Here is a 27,165-nt window from a genome sequence, read left to right as displayed (position 1 = left end):
CACAAATAAGACCACAGCTGTGTACACTCCGAACGGTAGGCGCACGCCAACACATCCACACACAAAAAGAGACCCACTTAGACTTGTGGTTGCGAATACATTATAAGACTGTTAATTGTTAAAGCATGCGTGCGGCAGGAAAGTCTGCACTCCCTCACGTACTCTCATGAATTCAAGCCACCAAAAAAAAACGCCTGACTCCGAAACCGCACGTACGCTCTGCCTGCCCCCTGACTTCAACAGCGTGAAGCATCTGAGAAAGACAGTGTGCAGTGAGCGAGAAGCTGGGAGTGAGGGAAGTCAACTGCTGTTGTTGGATACGCCGATGGCACAGGCGGTGGAATCAGGGAGACAAGTGGGGAAGCCAAATCTCTGCTCGCTTCCCCCAAGGAACATCGGTGCCGGAGGCGACAGGAAGGAAATTAGGAGACACAGGACATTCCTTCTGAGCGACAGTCAACGGTCTTGTGCCCAGGTAGGAATTTCACCTGGACAGTGTCAGATAATGCCAATTTCCTTGATAACTGGGCTGGAATGAGAATGTTTGAGATCACATGTATCTCGAGCAATCCTGGAAGGTGCTTTGGAATACTGGAGATGTAGCAAATAGTTGTTGACATCAGGCTTCTTATTGCACTGAGGCAGTGTATCTACCTCGGGGTTTAAGCCCAACCTACACACGGAGGCGTGCTACAGCATGTTCTAACATAATGATTTAAAAATAATATATACTGAATCATTAGGTGACAGGACGTTAAAAATAATTAAATGTTGAAAATGTGAAATATGGGGGTGGGGAGCAGAGAGACCTTGAATTAAGACTGTTCTAAAGTATAAGTGGACTACTTTAAAAAAAAACAAAACTTGATTAAATTTTTTATTGCCACACTATATTCCAGTTATTTGTTAATGGTATTTTTGGTTATGTTTGACCTAGATAAAATGTATATGCATCAGGGTAACCAAGGGTCTCCTATTTCAGTGGATTGTTCTTTCTTTTGATCGTCCTCTGGCCCCCCCCCCCCAAAGGGTTGGCTTTTTTCCAGCACAGCCTGGAGAAGTCTCCAGGGTGAGTTTAATTGATTGGAATGGGACTGCAAGTGAATGAGTCAGCCAGCAGAGATGTGATAATATTGACTCATCAAGATAAATGGAAGTTTTAGTCTACTATGGACTCAAGAAACAGGACTGAAACACTGCTTGACCTCAAGGACTGACACCCCGCCCTCACCCCGCTGACCCCAACTTTACTCTACAACAGTTGGTCACCCTGATATTTATGGTCCAGGGTACATTTTGAAGAGATTGGTATCTTTCAGTTATATTTCTTTAATTTAAATTAATTATGGTTTGGAAAATAGTTGGTGATAGGGAAATTTTTACTGTCCAGCTGCAATCCACCCCCCCCCCCCACACACACACACCCCCAAACTTGTTCTCAGGACTAAGTGTTCATTTGCTTTGTTCTTACTCTCCACATTGATTAACTCTGCCCATGAATGACTTTATACTCACACTTCAGACTTTTTGACTGCTGAAGACAAGAATTTTCTTCATTTTCCTGAGTTTCTTTTTCCGAAATGTCACATTGCCTACATCAAACTATTCTCTTGTTAACTTCTATCCTTGGGGAAAAAAAATCAACAATGTCACTCAGGTTTCTCTCAACTCATATGCTAACTATTTTGTCCTTTTTAGGTGCAGTAATATTAATAACCTTCACTGATCTAATCAATAAATGTCTATGACTCACTTCCAACACATTTGTTTCCATTTTATCATGAGGAATTTCTCACTTCCACTGTTCCCCAGCAGTAGACACCACCACGGTCTTAAATCCATTTGTCAATGGCTTGAATTAATTAGGGAACAGTCATTAGCCTGGTTGTTCAGCGCCAGATCTGGCTTGATGTCCTCAAACAAGAGCACGTAACATTGTGGTTATATCATTGAACTAGTCATCCAGATATGAGTCAAATGATCTACTGACTTAGGTTCAAATTCTACCATGGCAACTAGTTAGTCATAGTGATGTACAGCACAGAAACAGACTCTTCGGTCCAACTTGTCCATGCCAACCAGCTATCCTAAATTAATCTAGTTCCATTCGCCAGCACTTGGTCCATATCCCTCTAAACCCTTCCTATTCATATACCCATCCAGATGCCTTTTAAATGTTGTAATTGTACCAGCATCCACCACTTCATCTGGCAGCTCATTCCATACACACACCACCCTTTGCAAGAAAATGTTACCCCTTAGGTCCCTTTTAAATCTTTCCCCTCTCACCCTAAACCTATGACTTCTATTTCTGGATTCCCACACCCCAGGGAAAAGATCTTGTCTATTTATCTATCCATGTTCCTCATGATTTTATAAACCTCTATGAGGTCACATATAAAAATCTATAAATGTAATGGTGACCAGGAAACTATACAAATGTCTTAAAAATGCACTTGAAAGGAAACGTGTCACTTTTACACATTCATGTCCATTTGTCACTCCAGCCAACCTCACTATGGTTGATTTCTAAATATCCCCTGAAATGGCTAGAGGATTGGCAAGCCTTTAAAAACCAGTAGAGGATAACTTAAAAAAAGCAATAAGAGCGGAGGAGATGAAATATGAGGTTAAGCAACTAGTAATGGAAAAGAAAATCTCAATAGGCATATGAAAGGTAAGACAGAGACAAGAGTGGGTATTGGATCACTGAAAGCTGAGACTGGAGAAGTAGTAATGGGGAACAAAGAAATTGCAGAGCAAATTTGAATCAGTCTTCACGGTGGAAAATACAAGTAGCATACCAGAACTTTGAGAATCAGGAGCAGAGATGAGTGTAGATCAGGAATGGTGCTGGGTAAGCTGAAAGGTCTGAATTTGGGTAAATCATCCAGACCAGATGTTCTGAAGCATATAGCTGAGGAGATTGTAAAGGCATTGGTAATGATCTTTCAGGAATTACTAGAGTCAGGGAGGAACCCAGAGGACTGTAAAATGGCTAATGTGACTCTCCTGTTTAAGCAGAGAAGGAGGTGAAAGACAGGAAACTCTATGCTGGTTAGTTTGACCTTGGTCATTGGTAAGATTTTAGAGTCTATTATTAAGGGTGAGATTGAAGAGTACTTGAAAGTGTATGGTAAAATAGAGCTGAGCTACCATGGCTTTGCCAAGGGGAGGTCATGCCAGACAACCTGTTAGTTTTTTTGTGGAGGCAATGAGCAAGTTAGACAAAAGAGAACCACTGGATGTGATCTATTTGGATTCCCAGACGGTATTTGACAAAGTGCCACACAGGAGGCTGCTAATTAAAATAAGAGCCCATGGTGTTAGGGGCAAGGTAATGGCATGGATTGAGGATTGGCTGACGGGAAGAAGGCAGAGAATGGGGCTAATGGGTCTTTTTTCAAGATGGCAGCTGATGAATCAGAGTTATGCAGGGGTTCATGTTGGGACCACAACTATTCAAGTTCTACATGAACAATCTGGAAAAAGGAACATTGTTGCTAACTTTGCAGATGATTCAAAAATAGGTGAACGGCGGATAGTGCCGAGGAAACTGGAGGGTGGGGGAAAGCTGCAGAAGAACCTGGACAATTCTGCAGAGTGGGGAAAGAAGTGGCAGATGGAATACAATGTGGGAGAGTGTGAGGTTCTGCACTTTGGTAGGAAGAATAGAGGTATGAATTATTTTATAAATGGGGAAAGGCTTCAGAAATCTGAAACAAAAAGGAACTTGAGTGTCCTAGGTCAGTATTCTTTTAAGGTTAACATGTATGTTCAGTTGGCCGTTAGGAAGGCAAATGCAATGTTAGCATTCGTTTTGAGAAGGCTAGAATACAAGACCAAAGGTATATTGCTGAGGCTGTATAAGGCTCTGTTCAAACAGCATTTGGAATATTGCTATCCGTTTTGGGTCACAGGTGTAAGGAAGGATGTGCTGGCCTTTGAGGGGGTCCAGAGGAGGCTTACAAGAATGATTCCAGGGATTAAGGCTTGACATATGAGGACTGGTTGAGGTCTTTGTGTCTGTGCTTGATGGAGTTTTGAAGGATGTGGTGGGGTCTGATTGAACCTTCCAGAATACTGAGAGGCCTGGATAGAGTGGGCATGGAGAAGACATTTCCACCAGTCGGAGAGACTAGGACATGAGAGCACAATCTCTCAATGGAGGCTCAACCTTTAGAACTGAGATGAGGAGGAATTTCTTCAGCCAGAGGATAGTGAATCTGCTATGTAATTGCTGCTGAAGGTTATGGTGGACAAATGATTGATTGTACTTGTAAGACAAAGATATATAGGTTGTTGATTAGTAAGGGATCAAGGGTTATGGGTAGAAGGCAAGGAATGGGGTTGAGAAACACATTAGCCATGATTGAATGGTGGAGCAGACTGAAAGGGCTGAATAGCCTAATTCTACTCCTATATCTCATGGCGATTTTGCCTGTGACACCCACAAGCAATGGCAAAAAAAACCCTTGCAAAATCCTAGGCAGCAGGTATAACTTAAACTCTTCTCATCCATTGCTAGGTTTTTCTCTTTTGCACCATTTACTTTCCCTTACACACTAATTACCATCTTAATTAATTGTTGCTAATTACCAGCCTACTCCACCACTTCAAGTCACCAGTTTATCTATACACTCTTTCCATATACCCAGCTTTCGCAATTCCCTCCCATCCAATTTTAATTTTTATCTTTATCTCTATGTCTGCTGGGGTCATTAACTTGTTTTATTCTTGGGCACTATTTCTACATCTTTTGAATTCATTATAATCACTTTTGTCCTAACACAACACCCGCAAACATTTAATTTCCTTCAATGGTATTTCTCAAGTTCTGGAATATGTTGCACTAAAAGTGTAGTCCTAAATAGTCCTAAGTCAAGACAATCCAACCTATTTTCCTGTTTCACTGAGTGTACATTGATTAAAGTTGCAAATAGCATCCTTTTTTGACTGTTTAGGGTTTGTTATCATTACTCATTCCTTCCAACATTTCTGACATCTATAACAATATCCATTACTTTATCTGTTTTTTATGTCTGTAGCACTGCTATCTCCTATCTATTGTTCCATCTATTACCACAAAGAGGTATTCAATGTTTTAATCAGTTCATTGCCCTTCTCCATATGACCCTCCAAGAGGAAAGGAACAGTAATACTTGGAAATTAATGTACTGGTCATATAGGAGCTCCATTTTGAAGCATCTGTCATTCACGTGATTTACTGATTTTGTTTTTTCCTTCTGGGCTCTCTATATGCCAGGACTGTTCCTTTTTTAAAATTCTGTATGCAACTTCTTGCCAATATATTTATAAGGACAGGAACTGGATTTACCAGCTTGCTGACAATACTAAGTTTTGCCCTTCCAACTCCAGTGGTGTTTCCATGTCACCATACATTCTCCATCTGCCTGCTATTATAAACAAACTTTCTTTTAATTTCATTTTTAATAAAGTATTTTCATCTAAGTACAAATCGCTTGCCTCAGCTCTGCCCAACTTCCATGCCTTAAGTCTGGAGTGGCAGAACTTGTTTTCTTCTTCATGCTAAGTTGAACTTCCTTCTGTACATTCAATTTGCAAAGATGCTTTCTTTCATCGCTGATGCATTGTTTATGTCTACTCCTGGCTTTCCAGTCCTGCTGAAATTTAACCTTTGCCACCTCCTCATGCTGCACTTTATTTAAATATTGTCACTCTCCTCTTCCACTCCTCAAAGCTGTGGACTCTTATGATTTTTTTCCCCCTCTGTTAAAGTCAGTTGAGACATTTCATTTAAGTATCTTCATCCCTGTTTATAGACCTCTCTTTGTCTTGCCTATAAGTGCTTTCCTGTGGGTATACATAAACACGCATGTTATCTGCTTTTTCAGCATCAGATTTCTCCTTGTTCTTAGAACTTCTGTATATCCTTTTGTTTTGTCCCCTTTTTGCATCCTACCTTTTTTTTTGGAGTTCCTTAAAAACTGTTCTCTTTGATTGTGGCTTTTATCTTTTTTCTATTTCTGCTCCTTTTCTTTCTCCCCACTTGGAAACATTTTGAGGCAATTCCTCTTTAAGTGAGGTATGCTATCGATGTATAAGTTGTTCAAATTGTTTAAGGTTTTTGTGAATTGTTCAAATTATGCTGGATCTGCTGCTTGGAATGTAATTTAATTGAGACAATTATTTCAAACATTTGAGCAAACACAATTTAAATCTGCGCTTGCAAAAAGCTACAATAAGGGTAAGGTTTCGAAGGTAAGGTTTCATGATTTAGGGAAGGTGTTTCTTTCCTGCTTCCTTCTTAGTGCTATCTCTGTTATCTGGATTTGAAACAAGCTTATACCTTAATGATTTCTCACTGCTTCTGGTAAAAACATTCTGTTTTTAAAAAAGAAAGTGTTTCACTGTTAAAAGGGAGAAAGTGGTGGCCAAAATATGGCCCAAGGATTCAAGCTGTTCATTTTTCAATGTTACACAACTGCGGTACCTTCAGAAGGACACTTGCTGCTGTAGTACTTTTTATTATGAGAGAAAAAAGCAAATACCGCTGGTGGGGATTTTTATCAAAACAATATTTTTCAGTGTAGTCATGGCATTCTCCTACTCTGCCTCTGTAACTACAGTAATTTTAATATCAGGAAATTAAAGTGCAGTTCCAGTTGTTGGAAACAGACCAGAAGCCTTGGTTTTGTTTTAAATCAGAGTTTCTGAAATTATTATACTTCCAATGGCAAATGAATGCTGGGTTCAATGAAAGAAAAACAGGAAATGCTGGAGAAATTGAGCAGCATTTGCAGAGAGAGAAACAGAGATAACTGAGTCCAGTGATGCCTGTTTGAAACTTAGATCCATGCTCCTTCAACTCTTATCTTCTATTTGGAGCTGTGGTTGTTTTGATTAAAATAGTATGGAAGTTGTTAATATGATTTTTTTTTTGTACATAAGACTGCATTAAAGTTCTTAGACAAGATTTTCCCATAGGCTGTGCGGGTCGCAGAGCTCCGGGAAAAAATGCGGGTTCATTCCTGGAGGCAACCTCCCTCAATGGAAGAACCATCAAATCACAGAAGTAAAATGGCACAGAGGAAGCCGTTTAGCCTGCACTGGCTTCTTAAATGAAGAGTTTTATTTTGTGCCAATCTCCTGCTCTCTTCTCATGCACTAATGTATTACATTTATCTAAATAATCATCCAGTGCCCTTTTACTTGGCTGTCTCCATGCACACCTATAAAGAAGGGCAGCTCAGCTCCCGATGGTGCCAGCCAAGTCATGGCTCTGTCAGGCTTTTGGAGCTACATCACAAGAGACAAGTGGGAGGCCATGGCTTCTTGTCAGCAACCAATTAAGTCAAATTTTCAGCGGTCTCCCCCACTGATTCTGGCTTGGATCACAGGTACAGCTTTTCCTGCTGGGGATCCCATTTTTGGGACATGGCTCCAATGGACTGCCAGCCCACCACAGGGAAGTTGCATCCATAGGGAGCTGGTGGCCATTGATGCAGTCGAGGTGGACAGTCGACCAAGCTAAATTCCACTGGCACTGCAGAATGATCCTTAATTTGACGCCTTGCCTCCTTGATGGGGACAGCCAATCTGTTTGCTGAGCTGACCTTGGGAAATTTTCCTGCAGCAGGGAATATCTACCCCAATGCAATCCCTGCCCCTCCCATCCATGCTAGTCACTTCTGAGCTGGGAAAATACAGTCCACAATGTACCTGCTGCACAGGAAACCTCTCATCAGTGACTACAGATTTGATGCTTTTTCAGAATGGGTTAACTATGGTTTAAGAAACTGCCTATTGATGTGTTTTGTCATTTTTCTGGATTATCTTAAACTCATGTTTTAGTGAAGTGCACTCTTTTTTTTCTGCTTGCTATATTTAACTGTTTCTATTTGTTACTTGAAAGCCTTTTATCTGCAGACTGTGAAAACCTTTTTAGGACAATATAGGGAAGGAAAAAAATAGACAAAGAATTCCACATCTATTTACTGCATCTGAGATGTTTGACTTGGATAAAAGCAATTTGAGCCAGTCCATGTGTTATCTCTCTCAATTGTATTTTTTTTACAAAATGAAAAACACATTTAAAGAAAGAACACCATTAGAGGGAACGTTTGGGCAGAGTTTTTTTCTCCCTTCTTGCTGCTTAGCAGGTTTTGGGAAAAAAAACTCCAGCACAGGACTGTTCTCATATGATGTGAAAAACTGTTTTTTACTTCCACTCTTTTCCACCATCTCCAGACTATACAAAGTTAAACTATTTCAGTAAAAAAAAATGCAAAAATCTGATTTCAAACAGATTCTGACCCCGATTTTGCATTAATAGGCCACAGTTGTGGGAGGTTAATAGTTCAATTTATTTATAACATTAAGTTGTATTTACTGTTGGAAATTAAAGTTACATAGTTTGTGGCCTTCTTTTATGTATTCCAGAGCTATATCTCTGATGCGGAAGTTATTTTCTATAATTACTTTTAATTGCCAATAATTTATGAGTTGGAACATATCAAAGTTTATTTTGATGCATTTGTATAACTGCACTTTTACAGTGTTTGTGTTTAAATATAGTTTCTCCTTGAACATTTAATGCACAGTAAATAGTATTTTACAACATGGCTGATATCAGGAATCATATTTTTTTGCTGGGATATTGTGGTGGAGGGTCCAAATATGAGCACCGATCAAATTAAAGCTTTGAGAGGGAAAGTTTATAAAATAATGAGTATAGATAGAGTTTAATGAAAGTTGTCTTTTCCATAGGATGGGGGATTTCAAATCTAGGGGGCACATTTTTAAGCTGAGAGGATAAAAATTTTAAAAAGACGTGAGGTGTATATATTTTTACACGGAAAGTGGTTTGTGTGTGTAATGAACTTCCTGAGGAAGTGGTGAATGTGGGTGCTATTACAACATTTAAAAGACATTTGGATAAGTACATAAATAGGAAAGGTTTGGAGGGATATGGGCCAGGGACTAGTTTTGTTTGGGATTATGTTTGGCATGGACTGGTTGGACCAAAGGCTCAGTTAATTCCTTGCTGTGTAACTCTTGAGTCTATTAAATTTGAAAATAATAATTGAGATACAAAATTTGGAGCTTCAAAATCATGAAATTGGAACATTAAGTTGAATATTGTAGGTTAAAGAGTGTTCAAGCTTTGGCTCATTTGGGCTTTGTAGAACTGTTCAAGAAACCTTGGCATGATAGGTAAATGTACTTTATTGAAGTTATCTCCCTTTTCTTGATTATATATGCTGGGAAGTTTCTTACATGAACTCAAAGATTAGTGTCAAATGCCTATTCTGTCATTTATAAACATCACAGTTCAGCCAAATATTGTTGTTAGGTGCACTTATAATATTTTCTAGCAGATATACTGGACAATGATCAAGATAACGCTATCTGTTATCTTCCAAATTCCACAGTGCAGTAGCATTCAGCTTCATCACAGTCGCACTACAAAAACTCGGTGAGAGCTCATTGTTGGTGAACTTTACAGAGTAGTTCAGAAAAACTATGGAATCGAAAACCAAGTACCATTTCTACAGCTCGAGATGAAATCATTATCGTTCATTATTATTAACAGTCAGAAAGGACTGGGTTACAACTTTTTTCCAGTTGTGCATCTACTAATCCTTAAATTCTTGAGTAGATTTAGTTTTCAATAACTGTAGTCATGAGGATAAAAAATAATGGAGACTTTGTGCAATGCTGTCAGATCTCCTCCTTCATTTGAGACTCCGTTGTCAGACTCAAACATTTCTAAAACACTTGAGACAATATGTTATTACTGATCCCCTCAATAGTAATCAGCATTAAACATGAACTGTAGCTCTCATCGATACTTGCTGCTCCTTGTTTTGTTTGCCTGTCTGCTGCACCTTTAGCTATAGCAACAACAGCAAATACAATGAGATGAAATTTACAGAGGACCCAGGAAAAGTGGGGCTGTGGGGGGTGTCAATTCATTTCAGTGGGCATGGAACCCAGGGTCACAGTTTGTTGGCAACAGCCAATGAAGTAGCCAACGCCAGGCTACCATATCAAAGAAGGATGGTCATTCACTCCCAAATGCTGCCACTCAATTACAGGGTTAGTAGCTTTGCATTCTTAGCAATCAGCCACATCGATAGCTGTGCCCCACCCCTTCAAGGCCAGGTAATTGGAGTTTGGAGGCACCAAGCACAGTCAATCCAGAATGGAGGGAAAGGGTATCATAGGCATACAGCACCATTACCAGGGATGTAACCATTTCTGTGTAGGTGTACAATGCTGCTGGGGGTTGTCTTTATGGACCAATGAAAGCCCAACATGCTGGTTTTCCACCAATGTTTAACAGGCAGTGACTACATCTGCCACTGAGCTGTTACCACAGCACCACTGGTAAAATAATAGCAGAAGCCAAAGGGGTCGTAATTGGTCACTTAAATTGCTCAACTGGGCACTGGGTGGATGATCCATCTGGCCCTTTTCCTGCCATTGCCAAGGTGGCATGGAGATCAGAAGACAAGGGGCACTCTACCCGTTCCCGTTCCTGTTTCCCAGCCTGTCCTAAAAAGCTGGTAAAATTCAGCCTGACAAACCTACAAGGAAAAAATGCATTTTAGCAAATTAATATACCTTAGATATACATTGTAAATTGCTGTCTTACAGTCAAAGCATTACTACAAAAATCTCTCTGCCTTATGGAAATCCGCTACCATAAATATCCACTGAAGTTACAGAAGTTTGTGTTTTTTTTTATCAAAAGTCAAAAACTCAACTGTTTCCTTTGTTTCTAAAGTTCTTCCTGAATTTTCTAGTGGAGCAACTTAGTCTTGGCCTGTCATAGATTTCAATACTGTCAACTTGCCACCAAGACTTTGCTGGTTTATAACTTTGTTTATATTGTGTTACGAATCATCAGAACCAGTTTTTTTTTACAAGTTAATCCCTTGTAATGCATGGATGTGTTCCAGTGCTCATCAATTATTCTTTCTCAATTGAACACTTCCAGCCAGCTGTGACTGCTATCTGGATTCAGTGACATTTATCGTGAGAAGCAGAATACATTAAGCCTCAATGTATTATTTCTGGCAGATTTTTTTCTGAACTGTTTTTCAAGCATTTATCTATTACCAGCTTCACAGTTAACTGTCACCTGGCTTTTGATATGGGTGAGGGGGTCAATAAATAGAGAGCACTTAATTTTTGCAATTACGATAACATTGGGGAAATTGCCAACTGGAAATGAAATAATACATTTTTTTGTGTCTCTCCCTCCTTTTCTGTGACCCCCTCTCACTTGTTCACATTATCACTTTTTTCCATGACTTTGCTGAATTCTAGCCTGCCATTTTTCATCATTGTAATCTCTAAGTTACCCTCTCATGGCATCATTAAATCATTAATTACTGTCACTTATCTCCTTTGTCCTCCAATTGACCTCTCTCTTTTTCTCACTTCCCTTTAAGTCCTGGCTGACTTTCTGCTTCAGATCATCACATCTTCACCCTTCACACACCGCCATCTCCTACTTCTTGATAGCCATTTTCTTATCTGGTGAAGATAAGGCGTTCTCTCCAAATGTTAGTTATATGTCGTATGTGTACTCTTAAACAAAAAAAAATTGTTATGGTCTAAACTGAAGTGATGGAATATACCTCAATACCACACAAAGGATAGTTGCAAACAAGAACTCTGTGGGTTACCCAAAAAACCAACCAGTGAATCACGTGTGTAATGAATTCACTCTTAAGACTCAAGGCTTGCAGGTCCATCATTTGGTTTGTTCTGGTAAACCACAGTGCCCCATTTGTGTGTTCTCTATTGAGATAATATGAAAAAGCAGGTGTGAAGGAAAATTGCATCCTAACTTTTCTGATGGTTTGCCTCTACCGTATGAATGTCAATTAGTTGTTCCAGGTAAGCACACTGGATCGGATTTTAATTCTGTGCATGGTTGAATTTTGTATGAGTTTTCACTTCCACATTTGTCCACTCGATGTACTAATCCTTCTTGGTGCTTAGAAGAAAGCCCCAGTACTAGATAGATGCTCCTTAATTGAACATTAGTATTGTAATTGAACAAAAGTTGATTTCAAAGTTCAGAAGAAAGGGTACATGGAAATAGTTGATTTTCAAATATCAATCTATGATTGAGGGTAGATTTCTTTTCAAATCTAAATGGTTAGGAAAGGGAGATGGGGACTGCCTGGGGAGAGAGCACTATTTGCAATAACAGCTAATGTGTTGCAAGGAAATGAGCTGACTGATCAAGGATTGAATGTGATAAACAGAAAGGTGATGGGTGCAGATGAAATTAGCATAAAGGGGAAATATTGAACAGGGTGCAAAGCTAGAGAGTCCAGGACTAGAGTAAAAATAAAGGATACAATTTGCTATTTTTTTCCAGCCATTATAAACCCAAATTTTTGACTAAACTGTGCTTGGAATTTGGAGGACCAATCGCTGCAGGTATTGAGAAGTGATAGGATCCATTATTTCTGACAGTATGCCATCTTCTAGGTAGATGTATTATGAAAAACATTCATGAAAAAACAAAATTATTATGCAGGGATGGTGGGTTGTCAAAGTGAAAGTATGCAGCCGTAGATATTCTGGATTCTCTAGCAGGACATGGTGAAAAAATGAAAAACTGTTAACATGAAGTGAAAATCCAAATGTACAGCTAACCTCCAGAGTAAATTGTTTTGTTCCATAATTCTCTGTGAGATGTCTGCTTTTGAAATTAACATGGTAATTTCCAAAACAGAAATTGAAAAGCTTTTGGGAATTAGAAACACTTGTTAGCAATGACAAGGCAATTTTTCAGAACTTCGCACCAGCATGGAGCTGACTCTGTTGTTAGGAATAGGGATCAGTGATGGTGTTCACTGGCATTGGACTTTCACTTATTTTTGCAATGAGGTAGACCTTTGTGAGCGTCTGGCTCAGAACATTCTCATAGGAAGAATATTCAGAGTCAAGGTAATGATCACAGCAGGACTGGCTGTCTGAAGTGAATTTACTTTAATACGAGGTGTACGACCGGTAAAGACAGATGAGCTTAGAGCCTGGACTAGTACAAGGGACTACAATGTGGGAGCCATTACAGAAACATGGTTGAGAGAAAGACAGGAATGGCAGCTCAACATTCCAGGGTTTAAATGTTTAAGGTAAGATAGAGAGGGATGTAAAATGGGTAGGGGAATTGCATTCCTGATTAAGGACAATGTCACAGCTGTACTAAGAGAGGAGAGCATAGTGCGCTCATCCAGCGAGGGCATATGAGTAGATCCTCCGAATAAGCAAGGTCCAATCACTATAGTGGGATTATACTACAGGCCTTTCAATAGCCAGTGGGCGATAGAGGAACAGATATGTAAGCAGATCATAGTGGGTGATTTTAATTTCCTCAACATTGACTGAGACTCCCTTAATGGGAGGAGCTTAGATGGAGCAGAATTTCAGGTAATTCGACGAGGGTTTATTGAAACAATATGTAAGTAGTCCAACTAATGAAGGGACCATACCAGGGCTTATAATGCAGAATGAGCCTAACCAGGTGATTGAAGACCCGGGGGGCACTTTGGGAACAGTGATCATAATTTCCTTAAGTTTTAAGATATTTATGAATCAGGATAAGACTGGTCCTTGAGTGAAAATGTTGAATTGGGGGAAGGCTAATTACTACAAAGTTAGATAAGAACTGGAGAAATTCGATTTGGAAAGGTGTTTGAGGGTAAATCTACAACTGACACGTATGAAACTTTTAAAGGCCAGTTAATAAAGTTCAGGACCAGCATATTCCTGCAAGGATGAAAGGTGAGGACAGCAAGATTTGGGAACCTGATGTGGCCAGAGATAGAGAAAGTTTCATCAAAAGGTAAAAGGAAGCCCCTGTATGAAGTAGGAATCAGAAATCAAACAAGACCCTTGAGGAATATAAAGGAAACAGAACTTAAACAAGGAATGAGAATGGCTAGAAGGGGCCATGTAATGTCATTGCCAAGTAGGATTAAGAAGAATCCCAAGGCATTTTATACATATATTAGGAGCAAGAGAGTAACTGGGGAAATGGTATGTCAATGCCTGGAGTCATTGGAAGTGGGTGAGGTTCTTAATAAGCACTTTGCGTCAGTATTCAGTAAGGAGAAGGACATCGATGATAAAATTAGGAAAGCGTATGCTATTTCTAGGGCATGACAATATTAGGAAAAAGGTGGTGTTGGGTTTCTTGAAAAAAAATTAAGGTAGGTAAGTTCCCAGAGCCCATGTTACTGAGGGAAGCAAAGGAGGAGATTGCTAGGGCCTTGACTTTTTGTATCCTCTTTAGCCACAGGTGAGGTTCCAGAAGACGGGATAATAGACAATGTTGTTCCTATGTTTAAAAAGGGCAACAGGGATAATCCAGGAAATTGTAGGCCAGTGAGCCTTCCATCAGTGGTTGGGATATAATTGGAGAAGATTCTTAAGGACAGGATTTATTCACATATGAAAAAGAATGGACTTCCTAGGGATAGCCAGCATGGCTTTATGCAGAGGAGGTCTTGTCTCACATTCTTGGTTGAGTTTTTTGAGTAAATGATGATTTATGAAGATAGGGCAGTGGATTTTGTCTACATCACCTTTACTAAAGTAGTTGACAAGGTCCACCTTGGTAGGCTTGTCCAGACGATTAAGTTGCATGGGATCCAAATCGGATATAGAACTGGCTTTATCATAGGAGACAGAGGGTCATTATGGAGTGGTGTTTTTCTGACTGGAGATCTGGACCAGTGGTATATAAAAATGAGTTAGATGAAAATGTAGGTGATCTGATTAGTAAGTTTGCAGACAACATGAAAATTGTGTGTAACGAGCAAAGTAATGAAAAGGTACAGCAGGATATAGGTCAATTGGAAATTTGGAGAAATGGTATATGGAGTTTAATCCAGCTGATAAATCTTTGACAGGTCACGTGCAAGAGAAAATGTATATTGTTAAAGGCAGAACCGTTAGGAGTATTAATATGCAAAGGGATCTTAGGGTCGAAGTGTATAGCTGCCTGAAAATGGCAACACAAGTGGATAATGTGGTAAAGAAGACATACGGCCTGGGGTGGTGTATGTATGGAATGCCAGAGGAAGTGATGGAGGCTGGTACAATTGCATCATTTTAAAAGGCATGTGGATGGATATATGAATAGGAAGGGTTTGGAGGGATATGGACCAAATGCTGGCAAATGGAACGAGATTAATTTAGGATTTTTGGTCAGCATGGATGAGTTGGATCAAAGGGTCTGTTTCTGTGCTATAAAACTCTGACTGTAAAACCCTTTTCATGTTTTGTAACTGAGGAAGGATAAGAAAGTAGAGAAACAAAGAAATGAGTTAGACAAGTGTGGTTACATCAGTTATAACAAAGCACACCTGCTATTGCTCTCCGACTCAAATCTATGGAGAAATTGCACTGAGCTGGACCTCTCTGTAGAGTCCTGTTCTTTTAGTCTGTTTATACGTGTTCTTATTCAGATAGTTATTTGTTGTTATAGCCATGTTGGAATTTGACTTGAGCCATACTCCTCTTAGGCACTACACTACCCAATGATATTTCTCATAGCTTGATAGATTAGGATTCTTCTATGCTACTCAGCAAAAGTCTTCAGAATCAGTATATTCTGCTACATTAAATGTGATTTATTGTCCCATTATGAGCTTCACATGCTTTGACCTTGCAATATGAAAATGTCCCTACTAAAGTTTCCTTCTGGGCTGTTATAGCTGTATGCCTCATTGATAAGACATTAAAAATCACCCAGTGACACGAGAGATTTTTGTCCATCTTCACCAGAAAGACCTCTATCATCTTTGCAAATCAAGTAGTGATACTGGACAATATAACATCAGATGCCCTTTGCCTCAGGTTGAACCACCACCACCTGTCTCCCTTCAATGAGAAAGCAACCCTGTGGTCCTTTGGGATTAAGGTGACTTTACCTTTTCCATTGCCAATAACACATTCTTGTAAAGCTAAATTTTATTCATCTAAATGGCCTCCATGTACCTAGTGCTTGTTACCCAATGCAGTCTTTTGATGACGTTTGTGGCATATGTCCACTAGACCCACAACTTCATTTTTTTCTAGATAGAATCAGTTTGGTTTATTTGAGTTGCTGGCACCATGATGGGTATTGGGCAGTGGCTGGTGAAGATGCAAACAGGTGTTATTCCTTCAGCAGTATCTTTGCTACTGGGTCTGGGGCTAGGTCTCAGCAATTCTACTGATCTGTGGGAAAGCAAATGGCAGAAAATAATTCATTCCTTGAAATCCCCTAACCATTTGATCCCTTTACCTTTCTTGTGGAATCTCAAGTTTTGATGACATTCATTTGAACTTGCAACAAAGCTGCAGCAAAGTTAGCAACATAGGCAGAAAATGACCAGGCTGAATACCTGTCTCCATTTGCTGAGATATCAGCTCAAATAACGTGCTGAGTGTTAAACGCACACCCTTCACCTCCCCAACCAACCACAAGACCCTTCCATACTCCTCACTCCTTCATGTTTGCATACCCCTTAATGCACCTTCCTTCATGTCCAATATACCCTTCATATTTTCTCACATAGTATCTACTACGGCAGACTTCAGGCGCTATGTCTTTGAAGTGGCCAGGAAAAAAAGATGATATTCTGAGAAACAGTCTGTTAATTTGACATAGATCATTCTGAAAAAAACAATCTCATTGTGAAAAGCCATTCACAAAAGTTAAATCCTCTCAAGTGGTCATCTGTTGTTTAAAAAAAAACTCCTCTTCAATAAACATATCAAAGACATTAAAACTTCTTGAAGCAATTAAACAACCTATTTGCATAGCCTCCTGCAAGTAGTTTTGTAGCATTTGAAACCCACTCAAGCATTCATCCTGGCCCCAGCTATCAAAATAATCATCACAGATAAGTAAGCCTATTGAAGCTGTAAAGCAGATGGCTACAGATTTATCAAAGCTGCATGAGAGAGTCTGCCACTCACCACACTCCAGGAGCAGGTATTTCTAACAGAATCTGCAGACACTTTTTTTTCTTAAAGGGCTATGAATATATATATCACTCCAGATCATAACACTTCAGAATTATGGAAATTAAGATTTTGTTCCCCTCAAAGGGTTATTAGACTGTGGAATTATCTTTCACAGAAATAAGAGGAGTCTCTATTAATGAATTTATTTGAGGCTGGTTTGGGTGGATTTCCGATAGACAAGAGTATCAAGGGTTAGAGGTTCAAACTGAAAGGTGAAATTGAGATCACGGTCAGTTAGCTATGATCTTATTGAATGCCAGAGTTGTTTTGAAGGGCTAACTTGCCCTCACCAGTTCTGACCTCTTGTGTTTCTATGTTTACCCAATGAACAAAAGTGCTCCATTTCATCTTAACACTTAGACAATGTTGGTCAATATAGTGGTTAACCTACTTTTGCAGGACAGAGTCCCTGAATCAATTGTAAAAACACATTTGAACTTGCAATGCAGCATCTAGCTGAAAAAGAAACTTCCCCATTGTAAGACTGCCACATTCCCGTGACTGCTTTTTTATTTTCTCATTTAGGATTGGGGACGGCCTATGGTCTAAAATTTCCCTGAGCTACCCTGATCCTGTAGAGGGGGCATAACTTGATTTGAAAAATTGTTACGTCACAAAGGGAATGATGTTGTTTAGCTGCCCACCCAGCATTGGAATTGGCAAGTATGGTAGTGCTCCACTGGGCATCCTAGTTGATATTATGCCAGTAGTAATGATCAGAAATGGGAATGGGGGCAGCAATCCCAGAATCCAAACCAGACTGTCATATTAAAACTGCTTCTGAGTCAGCCTGACTCAGTAAGGGCCTGGACCTATGTCTGTGTATGACTGACCACTACCCATGTATAATCCTGAAAATAAATGTAGTTTATATTCAAAGCATCAAATTACAAGTGGAAATGATACATGTGTAACGTTTTTGAAAAATAAGCCTTATCATTTACAGAGGACAATGAAAAAATGCATTCTGCTCTTCTTGCTTATGAACCTCTATTAATGAATAGCAAAAGCTGCTACCTGCTCTTTCCTTTAAGCGAAGGGTCTTGTTGCAAGTGCAATGATGGAGATAGCATCAGCAGTACGTTTACACGACTAAGGAGGAGAACAAATTAGCATGTTGATATTGAATGTCCACAGGTTTGGTTTTGGTAATCTCCATAGCCACATAGCATGTTGAAGTGTACTCTTCACATGAGAAAAATAGTCTGGATCAGGAATCTCTACTTTGGACATTTTGCAGGAGTCAATAGGATATTGAGGAGGTGCCAAATTAATGGAAATTAGCTCATTGGTGTTTCCATAATCAGACAAAGGATGACAAGACAGAAATTTGTAAGTACAAAGAACATAATGCTCCCTGCCCTGGAATGAATTGGCAGACGTTCTAATTTCAATGTTTATCATGAAAACAGCAGGAAGCATATGCTGTTCAACAGGAAGAGAGAGCAATGGGACATCTAATTGGATCAATCGCCATGGTCAATGGAGTATGACAAGAGCCATTCAGAGATTAAAACTGTGCCATGTATGTAAGCTCACTTCTGCTGAAAATCACTCCAGATCCATCTTGGTGTTGGAATTCGCTTGTGTTGGACTTAGCAGTTAACATCTGCCAGCCCAGGCAGATTCTGGGATCCTTCAGTGTATAAGGTTGATTTGAAAATTAGTGCTCAATGCTCCAGCCGAAATCCCTCCAGTTTGCAGAAATGGACATGTGTTAAGCAGCTGGAAGGACCCCACCTCCAACAGCCTTATGAAAATGAGTCGTCATCAACTGGAAGGTTAGTTGCTAATAGAGTTTGTCCACCTGTTGATTCCACAGGTGTCTGGATGATTTCCATGGCTCTTTCAAGTTACAGAAGTTAACAGGAAATGATCTGGCAGCTGCTGAGAGACATTTTGCTGACTTTACAATTTCTACACACAGATGGCTGCACTCATAGACAGTCCCCTTTAAATACAACATGACCAGGAGAATGCGTAGAGGTCACATAGAGCAAGGCAAATTGCTAGAGGTGGGAGGAAGAGAAGAAAGCCCACTTCTGAGACCATTTGTCCATGCAGACTGTGGACAGAGCAACTCTCCTACCTGCACCCTACTATGGTGAAATCAATAAGATTAATTGATTTCTGTTAGTCTGTTCACACTGAAATCTTCCACCTGCTGTAGCTATAATAAAAGCCTCTGCTAACGATAAGGAACAAAATTATTTTTCCTGTGTCACATCCTTGTAGACTTGAGTTGGCAATACTTGCCATCCACTCTTTTATAAGGGACATCACTGAGTTGTTGTATTCAAAATGTAACAACTGTGAGATTTATGAGATTATTATATTCTAAGACAGTAGCTTCAACTGTAGTGTAAATGACCTGCTCTGCCATTTGTCTGATAAAGTTAAAAATCACACAACACCAGGTTATAGACCAACAGGTTTATTTGGAAGCACTAGCTGGCACCTCCAAATCATGTTTGCCTGAGAGTAAGACTTGTCAGAGATCAAAGCAAGACTTTGATTACTTTACTGAGAAGGTGCAAGGTATTAATGCTTGGAGATAATGGCACCACTCTCTAACTTTGCAATCAAAATGTCCCAAAAGAATTATTATAATAATTGGGTTGTAAGTAATTGTACTGTGAAATATTTTACTTCTAATATGAAAGGAAGTTGGTATTAAGAATAACTAACTAATTAGCATTTCTACCTAGATGCAAATGTTTCATGTTGTCATGGGGAAAATAGCAGAGGAAGCTATTTTTGAGATCAGGTTATGGCCTTTATTGCAAATCAGTCAAAAGAATGTCTGCTCACCTCCACAAAAACCTCCTAGCTCCGGGTTAATTCTGCCCAGTTTGGTCATATTTATTGTGTTATTTGGGCACCGCCATGTTTTATCATGGAATCATGGAATCTCTAAGTAAGAGAACAGGCCATTCAGCCCATCAAGTCCACACCAACCCTCTGAGCATTCCCACACAGACCGCCTCCCCCCATTACTCTATCCCTGTAACCCTGCATTTCCCATGGCTTACCCACCTAGCCTACACATCTCTGGATACCATGGGCAATTTAGCATGACCAATCCATAATGGAAAAGCATTTCACAAAGTGTGCATGTGCAGAATTTTCCTCATGTACAATGTAAACCTTTCAGGGGTGTCAGGCAACATAACCATCAATGAATATCACAGGTGGATGGCAGGGGCTCTGCGTGGTCATAAGGAGAAAAGAGGCCGTTTTACCACAGCAAGATACTGGAGACAGTCTCTTGTCTGATAGCTGTATCTAAAATATTCTTATGATTCCTGGAGATATGTTAAAAGAAAAATCACTAACAGGTTTTACTTGCCAAAAACTGAAAGAAGTGCCTGGAGTTGATCGTTTGAAGTTACTCCTTAACAGCAGGGAAGACAGGGATCCATTTCGGAGCCATGTGCATCTTACAATAGTCTCGCAGCGAAGTTAGTGTGCGAGGAAACAAAATGAATTGTGAAACAGAGAATGCTGGAGAAACTCAGCAGGTATTATAGCATCAGTGGAGAAAGAAACAGTTAACATTTTGAGTTTAGTTCTCTTCAGAATAGAAGATATATTTTGAGTTCTGAAGCAGAGTGACATTAACTCTGTTTTTCTCTCTCCATAAATACTGCCAGACCTGCTGAATGAATTCCTCCAGGACTTTCTCTTTCTGTTTCTGAATTGCAACATCTGCAGTATTTTGCTTTTATTTATAGGCCATAAATTACATTCATAAATTAAAGATAAATTTAATTCTAAAGTGTGAAATATGAAACTGAGAAAAGTTTCAAAAATGCATGTGTATTTTCGTTTAAAAAGCACCAGTAGTATTTTCAGGTGGAGAAAAATAATGTATGGTGTAGATTACATTCTTCCAACTAGGAGAAAGTGAGGACTGCAGATGCTGGAGATCAGAGCTGAAAATGTGTTGCTGGAAAAGCGTAGCAGGTCAGGCAGTATCCAAGGAGCAGGAGAATCGACGTTTCGGGCATGAGCCCTTCGTCAGGAAGGGCTTCTTCAGGAAGAAGGGCTCATGCCCGAAACATCGATTCTCCTGCTCCTTGGATGCTGCCTGACCTGCTACGCTTTCTACATTCTTCCAACTAGCAACCTTCATCAAGATAAGCGAAATAGAAGTAGCCTCTTTCAGTTATTTACGTGGCCCTGTCTGGAGTGACCTATTTTGAGGGCCTGGTGTGGTAACTTATTTGGAATGTGGTTTTCCTTGTGGTTGGTATGTATAAGCAGTATTTGTCTGTGTTGTAAATTATAAACAGGCAGTGGTCTGCTTCTTCCTGCTCTTGATTTCATTTGTGAATGTATCCAGTTGGACAATGGCTGATTGTACCATTATCTGCTGTAATGGACAGCATTGTGACTTGAATATAAACAATATGAAAATACTATCTGTTTGTCTCCAAAAGATCCCTTTTGAAATATTTATGCTATTTGTTGAATGCGATAATTTTAAGTGCTTTCCTTGCTTGCTTTTTTTTCTGAAGTGACATCTACGTTGCTGAGTTATCTGTTGCTAGTGAGTTGCAATCTTAGATTTGATGTATAAGGTGATTACTAACTGGGTTGAAATGGATTGGGTTCCGAGAGCAGAGATTTCCTGTTCATTAACACAAACTTTTGACACTGAAGAAGAATTGAAGGTTACAGGTACGCAATTCAACATTATTAATAATTGCATCCTAATTTATGGATTTCCCCTTGGGAAATCTTAATGGGATACATTAACTGTTACATTTCACAGCATTTAAAGCACAAGAAGTTACTGAAAAAGACTAAATTTGTTATTGTAATTCAACATTGTTTTAAATTTACTTTAGTTTGATACCAAGTGTTAAAGTTATCTGCACTGATTTAGTAGACGTGCCTACATTTCCAAGATACGCTGCATTAACAAAATATTTCCATAGACCTAACATGTCATCATGAACCAAGCCTAAATTTATTTAACTGAATGTAATTAATTTAAATGCACCTTTATCCCCTGAATGGCAGAACATGATAAATATCTCAATTCAAAACTGATCCTAGCCTGCCTGCTGTTCTGCCTGTTTTTGAATTATTTGACAACTCTGCTTTTTATCCATATGTACTGTTGCATGAGGTTGGTCACAATCCATCCTCATTTAAAAGGCTGTGGGAAGTGAGGAGGTAAGCAAATGGATGGCTTTTATCAGCCATGATTAAATGGTGGAGCTGAATGGCCTAATGTTGTGGTTCTGTTCACCGAGCTGGGAATTTGTGTCCCAGAGCTCGGCGAACAGAACCACAACAATGAGCACCCGAGCTACAAATCTTCTCCCAAATTTTGAATAGCCTAATTTCTGCTCCTATGTTTTATGGTCTTATACAGTAGATCTGACAGTAATGGTTAATTATTTTGAAAATTTGCAGCTTTGGCATACATGTCTTTGAGTTATTTGCAATGTGTTGTTATTAAGTTTACCCTTTTGGTGTGGAATAGGGAGCTGTTAAACCCCACTCCCTTCAGTGAACAGACTGCGTCAGGCTACATTGTAATTATAAAGCTAATGGAACCCTTAGCATTTCCCCACCTTCCTGAATTTGCTAGGCAGACTCGATGGAGCCAAGCCCAATGCTGTTCTCTTTTACCATTTTCACTTCTACATTTTCTAGCAGGATCACAATTTGGCTTTTCAGACATGAACCACAGAGTACTCATAAGATGTTAGTATATTAAATTGCAGAATCATCAATACAGGAGGCAGAGTTGACACTTTGCAGAGCATGAGTTTCATTCACAAAATCATGTCTTTTTGCAGTAATAAGGTGCTGAATGTTCTCCTCTGGATCAGAGTTCAGAAAAAAAAATATTCAATGGTAATATCTTGTAATTTTTAATCCCATCCTTTTTCAAAGTAAAATCTTGAACTTTAAAAACTACAGGAAGCACTTAATCACAAATATGCAAAAGTATGTATGGTCACTTGTCACGTAGTCACTTGATTCTGAAACTAAAATGCAATCGTTGCTAAGCAGTCCATCTTCCTTTTTCTGAAATTATGACAATGAAATTTGAAATAGCACTACTTTGGTGTGAGTAGTTATAATTGCTTTAATTCTAGCTTGTTGAAAGAGAATTCTCTCATAAACTGAATCTCTCTCAAGGTTACATCAGTCATAATCCTGAACATTTTTCTAATTCTAATGTCAGTCCCATCTTCCTTGCTCTCTCTGAGCCCAAGTCCATGAAAATTCCCTCTTAGTTCATCACACACGTTCCTATTGGTCACCGAACGTCCCTCAGGCATTGTTCCCAACACTGCTATTAAAAAATCCACACTTAAGCATTGCTACTGCTTGCTACTTTATTGCTGCACTCACTATTCTCCACAAATCTACGCCCCTCTTTCCTGTGTCCTCTTCTTAGGACTTGATATTTCATGGAGAGAATGGAACAGAACAGGAGGAAACCCCGATAGCATGTGGAAGTGGGTGGAAATCCTTCAAATTAATTTTCTTTTGGTTTCCTGTCTGTCAACCAGCTAAGTTGGCAGGCTAGCTTCTTGTTGGGCAGACTACCAGCGGCAGGTGAGCTTAGCTGGGAATGCTCAGAGACCGCCTAAATCAATCCGGAGAGCTGTACATTGAGATTTGTGGGGTTCACATGATTTAATCCCTCAGGTCCCACTAAATTGTGGATAATGGGTGCCACTTAGTTTATAATGAGTCTAATTGACATCATTCTTCCCATTGGAATCCAGGAATTCTGAGTCAGATCCTTCCGCTATTGATTTAATCAGGGGCTGGAAGTGGACCAAGTGGGCCCAGCTTGCATGTTTCTCAATGGAATAGGGTGTGTAAAAATCCAGCCAACAGAGAGAATGTTTGTGGCTAGTAGTTAGGAATTATATATTTGTAATTTCTCACTTTTGTGAATAAATGTAAAATTAACTGGTTTTCAGAAGTTTAAGAGGCAGGTCAGAGTTAATATTGACACATACTGCCAGGGTCTGTGTGTACATGGTTTACCCCACTCACTGTCTCTCAACTGTTAAGACTGGATGGCCACAGTATCCTTCAGTTAAATGTTGGGAAGGTCAAGGAAATTCAGGCTCAATCTTACCTTTTTTTTGGTTAAGTCTGAGTTGTTTTGAATGTTTTGGAGGGTTTCTCATGGCAAAGTCTGGTGAGTTTTCTCACCGTATCTCACTACACTCATCTCACAATTTACCTATCACACCCCTATGGTATTTCTCACATTCCGTGTCCTTTCCATCTTACTACATGCTATTCCCAGAGCAACTTGCCACTCCGCATAAATTCCAGAATTCACCAGCATCCCTTGCACCTGTGTAACTTTTGAAAGACCACAGTGCTCCTGACAAGTTATGCCATTCCAGAGCTGCCCTGCATGGTTCAGGACATTTGATCCAGATGTGACAGACTGGGAAATTAGTGCCATATTTTATGGGAAGGGTCATAGAAGGGTCCCTCCTGTACAGACGGGACTCCATCTTCCTCCAAGACCAGCAGTGGAGAGTACAACACCAGACCATGCCACCCTGCTGAAAGGTTCCACCAGGGTTAAACCAGTCTCAGCCATTTGGAGAAATGCACAGCCCTGTAAGTAAAAGTTCAATGGTGGTCTTGCCAGCAAAAGTGGCAGCATCATCTTCTCTCACACTCGCTCTATCTCTTCTGCACCCACCTCCCACCAAGATTCATGCTCTATCTCCCTCACTATTGCTCTCAACATCTTCCCACTCTCCCTCACTCACCCCAACCCCTGAAGAAAGGTTGTGTTCAGCCCATCATTTTGCTCGCTCCCTCTTAGAGGATCCTGACTCTGACCACGTTGGACAGGGACTGAACTGATATCAGATGCTGCTCTTGACTGATTGTATCAGGAAGCTCGGAGTGAAGAGTTCGTGACGAAAGCCTGCTGACAACTATGACAAGTTTCCTGGCTCTGTGTCTGCACTAAATGGCCCAGCAAGACAGCAGTAATATTAACTCAGTATCACTGGCTGAGGGGGCAAAGCAGAGACTCCCTGCCTTGCATTGGCTTTTATCAGCAACAGGATAGGTTCAGAGTGAGTGTTCACTACAACAGCAAGCAATAAGCCAAGAGATGTAGTCTGGACCAGTCTATGAGCTGGGTGTGTATCCCTGAGCATGAACTGTTCTTGCTGCTGCATTACAGCCAAAATGCAACACTGAAGTGTAGAAGTTTCCTGTGAGCAGATCAGAGATATGCCAAGGTTATTACAATTCTCATTACAGTTCCAAGGCTGTCATCAACTTTGGAGATCCATAATTGGCATCAAACATCACTTTCAGAGGTGAAAGGAGACCACCTAGCGTAATACATTATCTATTGTCAATGTGTGCTTCTTTCTTACTGTGGATACATTCCGGGTTAACTCTTCTGATTCTGCTCATTAACTTTATCCAGTTTTTACCTTTTTTGGAGTTTGCACATTTTAAAAATCCAAGTTCCAGTGTTAGTGAAATGGGGAAGGGATGTGCGAGCTGTGTGCCTAAGACATGAAGCAGGAAAAATGCCCACACCTAACTGAAATATCATAACTGTTTCTCCCTGTAAAAGTAGGGGAGAAGAAAGATGCCAACTATTAGCAAGAGACCAGGAGAAACATGAGCCACAATTGGAGAAGGAAACTTTACGGGTGTTTTATCTTACTTAGAAAAGTTGCTCTTGTAGTTTAGAGGAATGAGAGATGATTTTATTGAACACGTAAGATCCTGAGAGGAGTTGACCAGATTTTTATTTATTCATAGGATATGGGGTGTCGCAGGCCACTGTTTTATTGTCTCTTCCAGGTTGCCCTGGAGAAGGTGATAATGAATTGCCTTCTTGAATCACTGCCGTCCTTGGGAAGTAGGTACACCCTGTTAGGGAAGGAATTCCCTGTGTTTTTTTTCTGCCTCCTGGCTGAATCCAGTCAGATCCCATCTTTGAGGCAGGCAGCAGGAAACAGCAGCTGGCAGCCCGTGGGAGTGGGGGGGGGGGGAGGGGAGAGGGGTTCTTGCTTAAAGCCTATGTGTGTTGGTGAGGTTCATTTTCAGCTGCGATGACTCCATAGTCAAATAGTCTGTTAGTGCTCATTGTGTAGGATCACGTATGAAGAATGCAGGAAATGGCTGTGGAACCACATCACACTGAGTCACTGCCTTCAAATGAAAATGAGAAAAACAGTTGTGTTCAGCAATGGCAAATGGGAGCGAGTCGAGTTAGGCTGAGGGGAAAACTGACAACAAAAAAAGGGATTTTGCAGATATCAGGTTGATCATTGAGCTATGGGAGAGGTGAGACTAGTATAAAGCTGAGAACCCCAAATTCACTTTCCACACTGACAGGATAGCATTATAAACAATATGGAGAATTCATATATGAAGATGGTTCAGGTGCATGTTGTGAGCATATCTGGAAATATAATGATTTGGAGATGCCGGTGTTGGACTGGGTGTACAAAGTTAAAAATCACGCAACACCAAGTTATAGTCTAACAGGTTTTAATTGGAAGCACTAGCTTTCGGAGCGATGCTCCTTCATCAGGTGACTACCACCTGATGAAGGAGCGTCGCTCCAAAAGCTAGTGCTTCCAATTAAACCTGTTGGGCTATAACCTGGTGTTGTGTGATTTTTAACTTGGAAATATAATGATACTGTCAGGTCAGTCTGGTTAGGGATGTCGCTATCTATTTGATGTTGGGATTGTAGTAGCAGCGTTCCACAGCTGTTATTCCCTATCAATGTAAATTTGATCATTGGACAAGTATTGAAACATCTTCATTATCTCTTTTCCTAAAGACAACTGCAGACTTCAGAGTAGGATGATTGAACAAGGTGTGGTTGCACAGGGTCTCCTTGAGACAAGTAGCAATCTAGATTCCTGAAGAAGGGCTTATGCCCGAAGCGTCGAATTTCATGCTTCTTGGATGCTGCCTGACCTGCTGCGCTTTTCCAGCAAGACATTTTTCAGCTCTGATCTCCAGCATCTGCAGTCCTCACTTTCTCCTGTAAGGGATTTCAGTCTATTACTCAGCTGCAGCAAGCATGGCTCGCACGATGCAGAGCTAGTTCTGAATTCTTAGAGGCAACCTGCTTCCTCTTAA

At 40.1% G+C, this 27,165-nt stretch overlaps 1 protein-coding gene across 2 annotated transcripts in view; it reads left to right on the top strand.

The window, feature by feature from the left end:
* Positions 1–268: 268 nt before the first annotated feature.
* Positions 269–27,165, top strand: part of LOC148148940 (uncharacterized) — a 139,078-nt gene continuing 112,181 nt past the window's right edge. For both annotated transcript variants that reach the window (XR_015758411.1, XM_087991277.1), the window contains exon 1: positions 269–475. Coding sequence is in view for 1 of the 2 variants with exons in the window: in XM_087991277.1 (XP_087847403.1) it covers positions 326–475 (150 nt within the window). In the remaining variant the exon portion in view is untranslated. The remainder of the gene's footprint in view (positions 476–27,165) is intronic.

Source organism: Chiloscyllium plagiosum, unplaced genomic scaffold (genome assembly GCF_037043375.1).
Source record: "Chiloscyllium plagiosum isolate Xiang-an unplaced genomic scaffold, Cpla_swu_hap1 HiC_scaffold_10, whole genome shotgun sequence".
In the NCBI taxonomy this organism is placed as follows: Eukaryota; Metazoa; Chordata; class Chondrichthyes; order Orectolobiformes; family Hemiscylliidae; genus Chiloscyllium; species Chiloscyllium plagiosum.
Note: the sequence above shows the minus strand (reverse complement) of the source record. Positions and strands in the feature narration are given on the sequence as shown.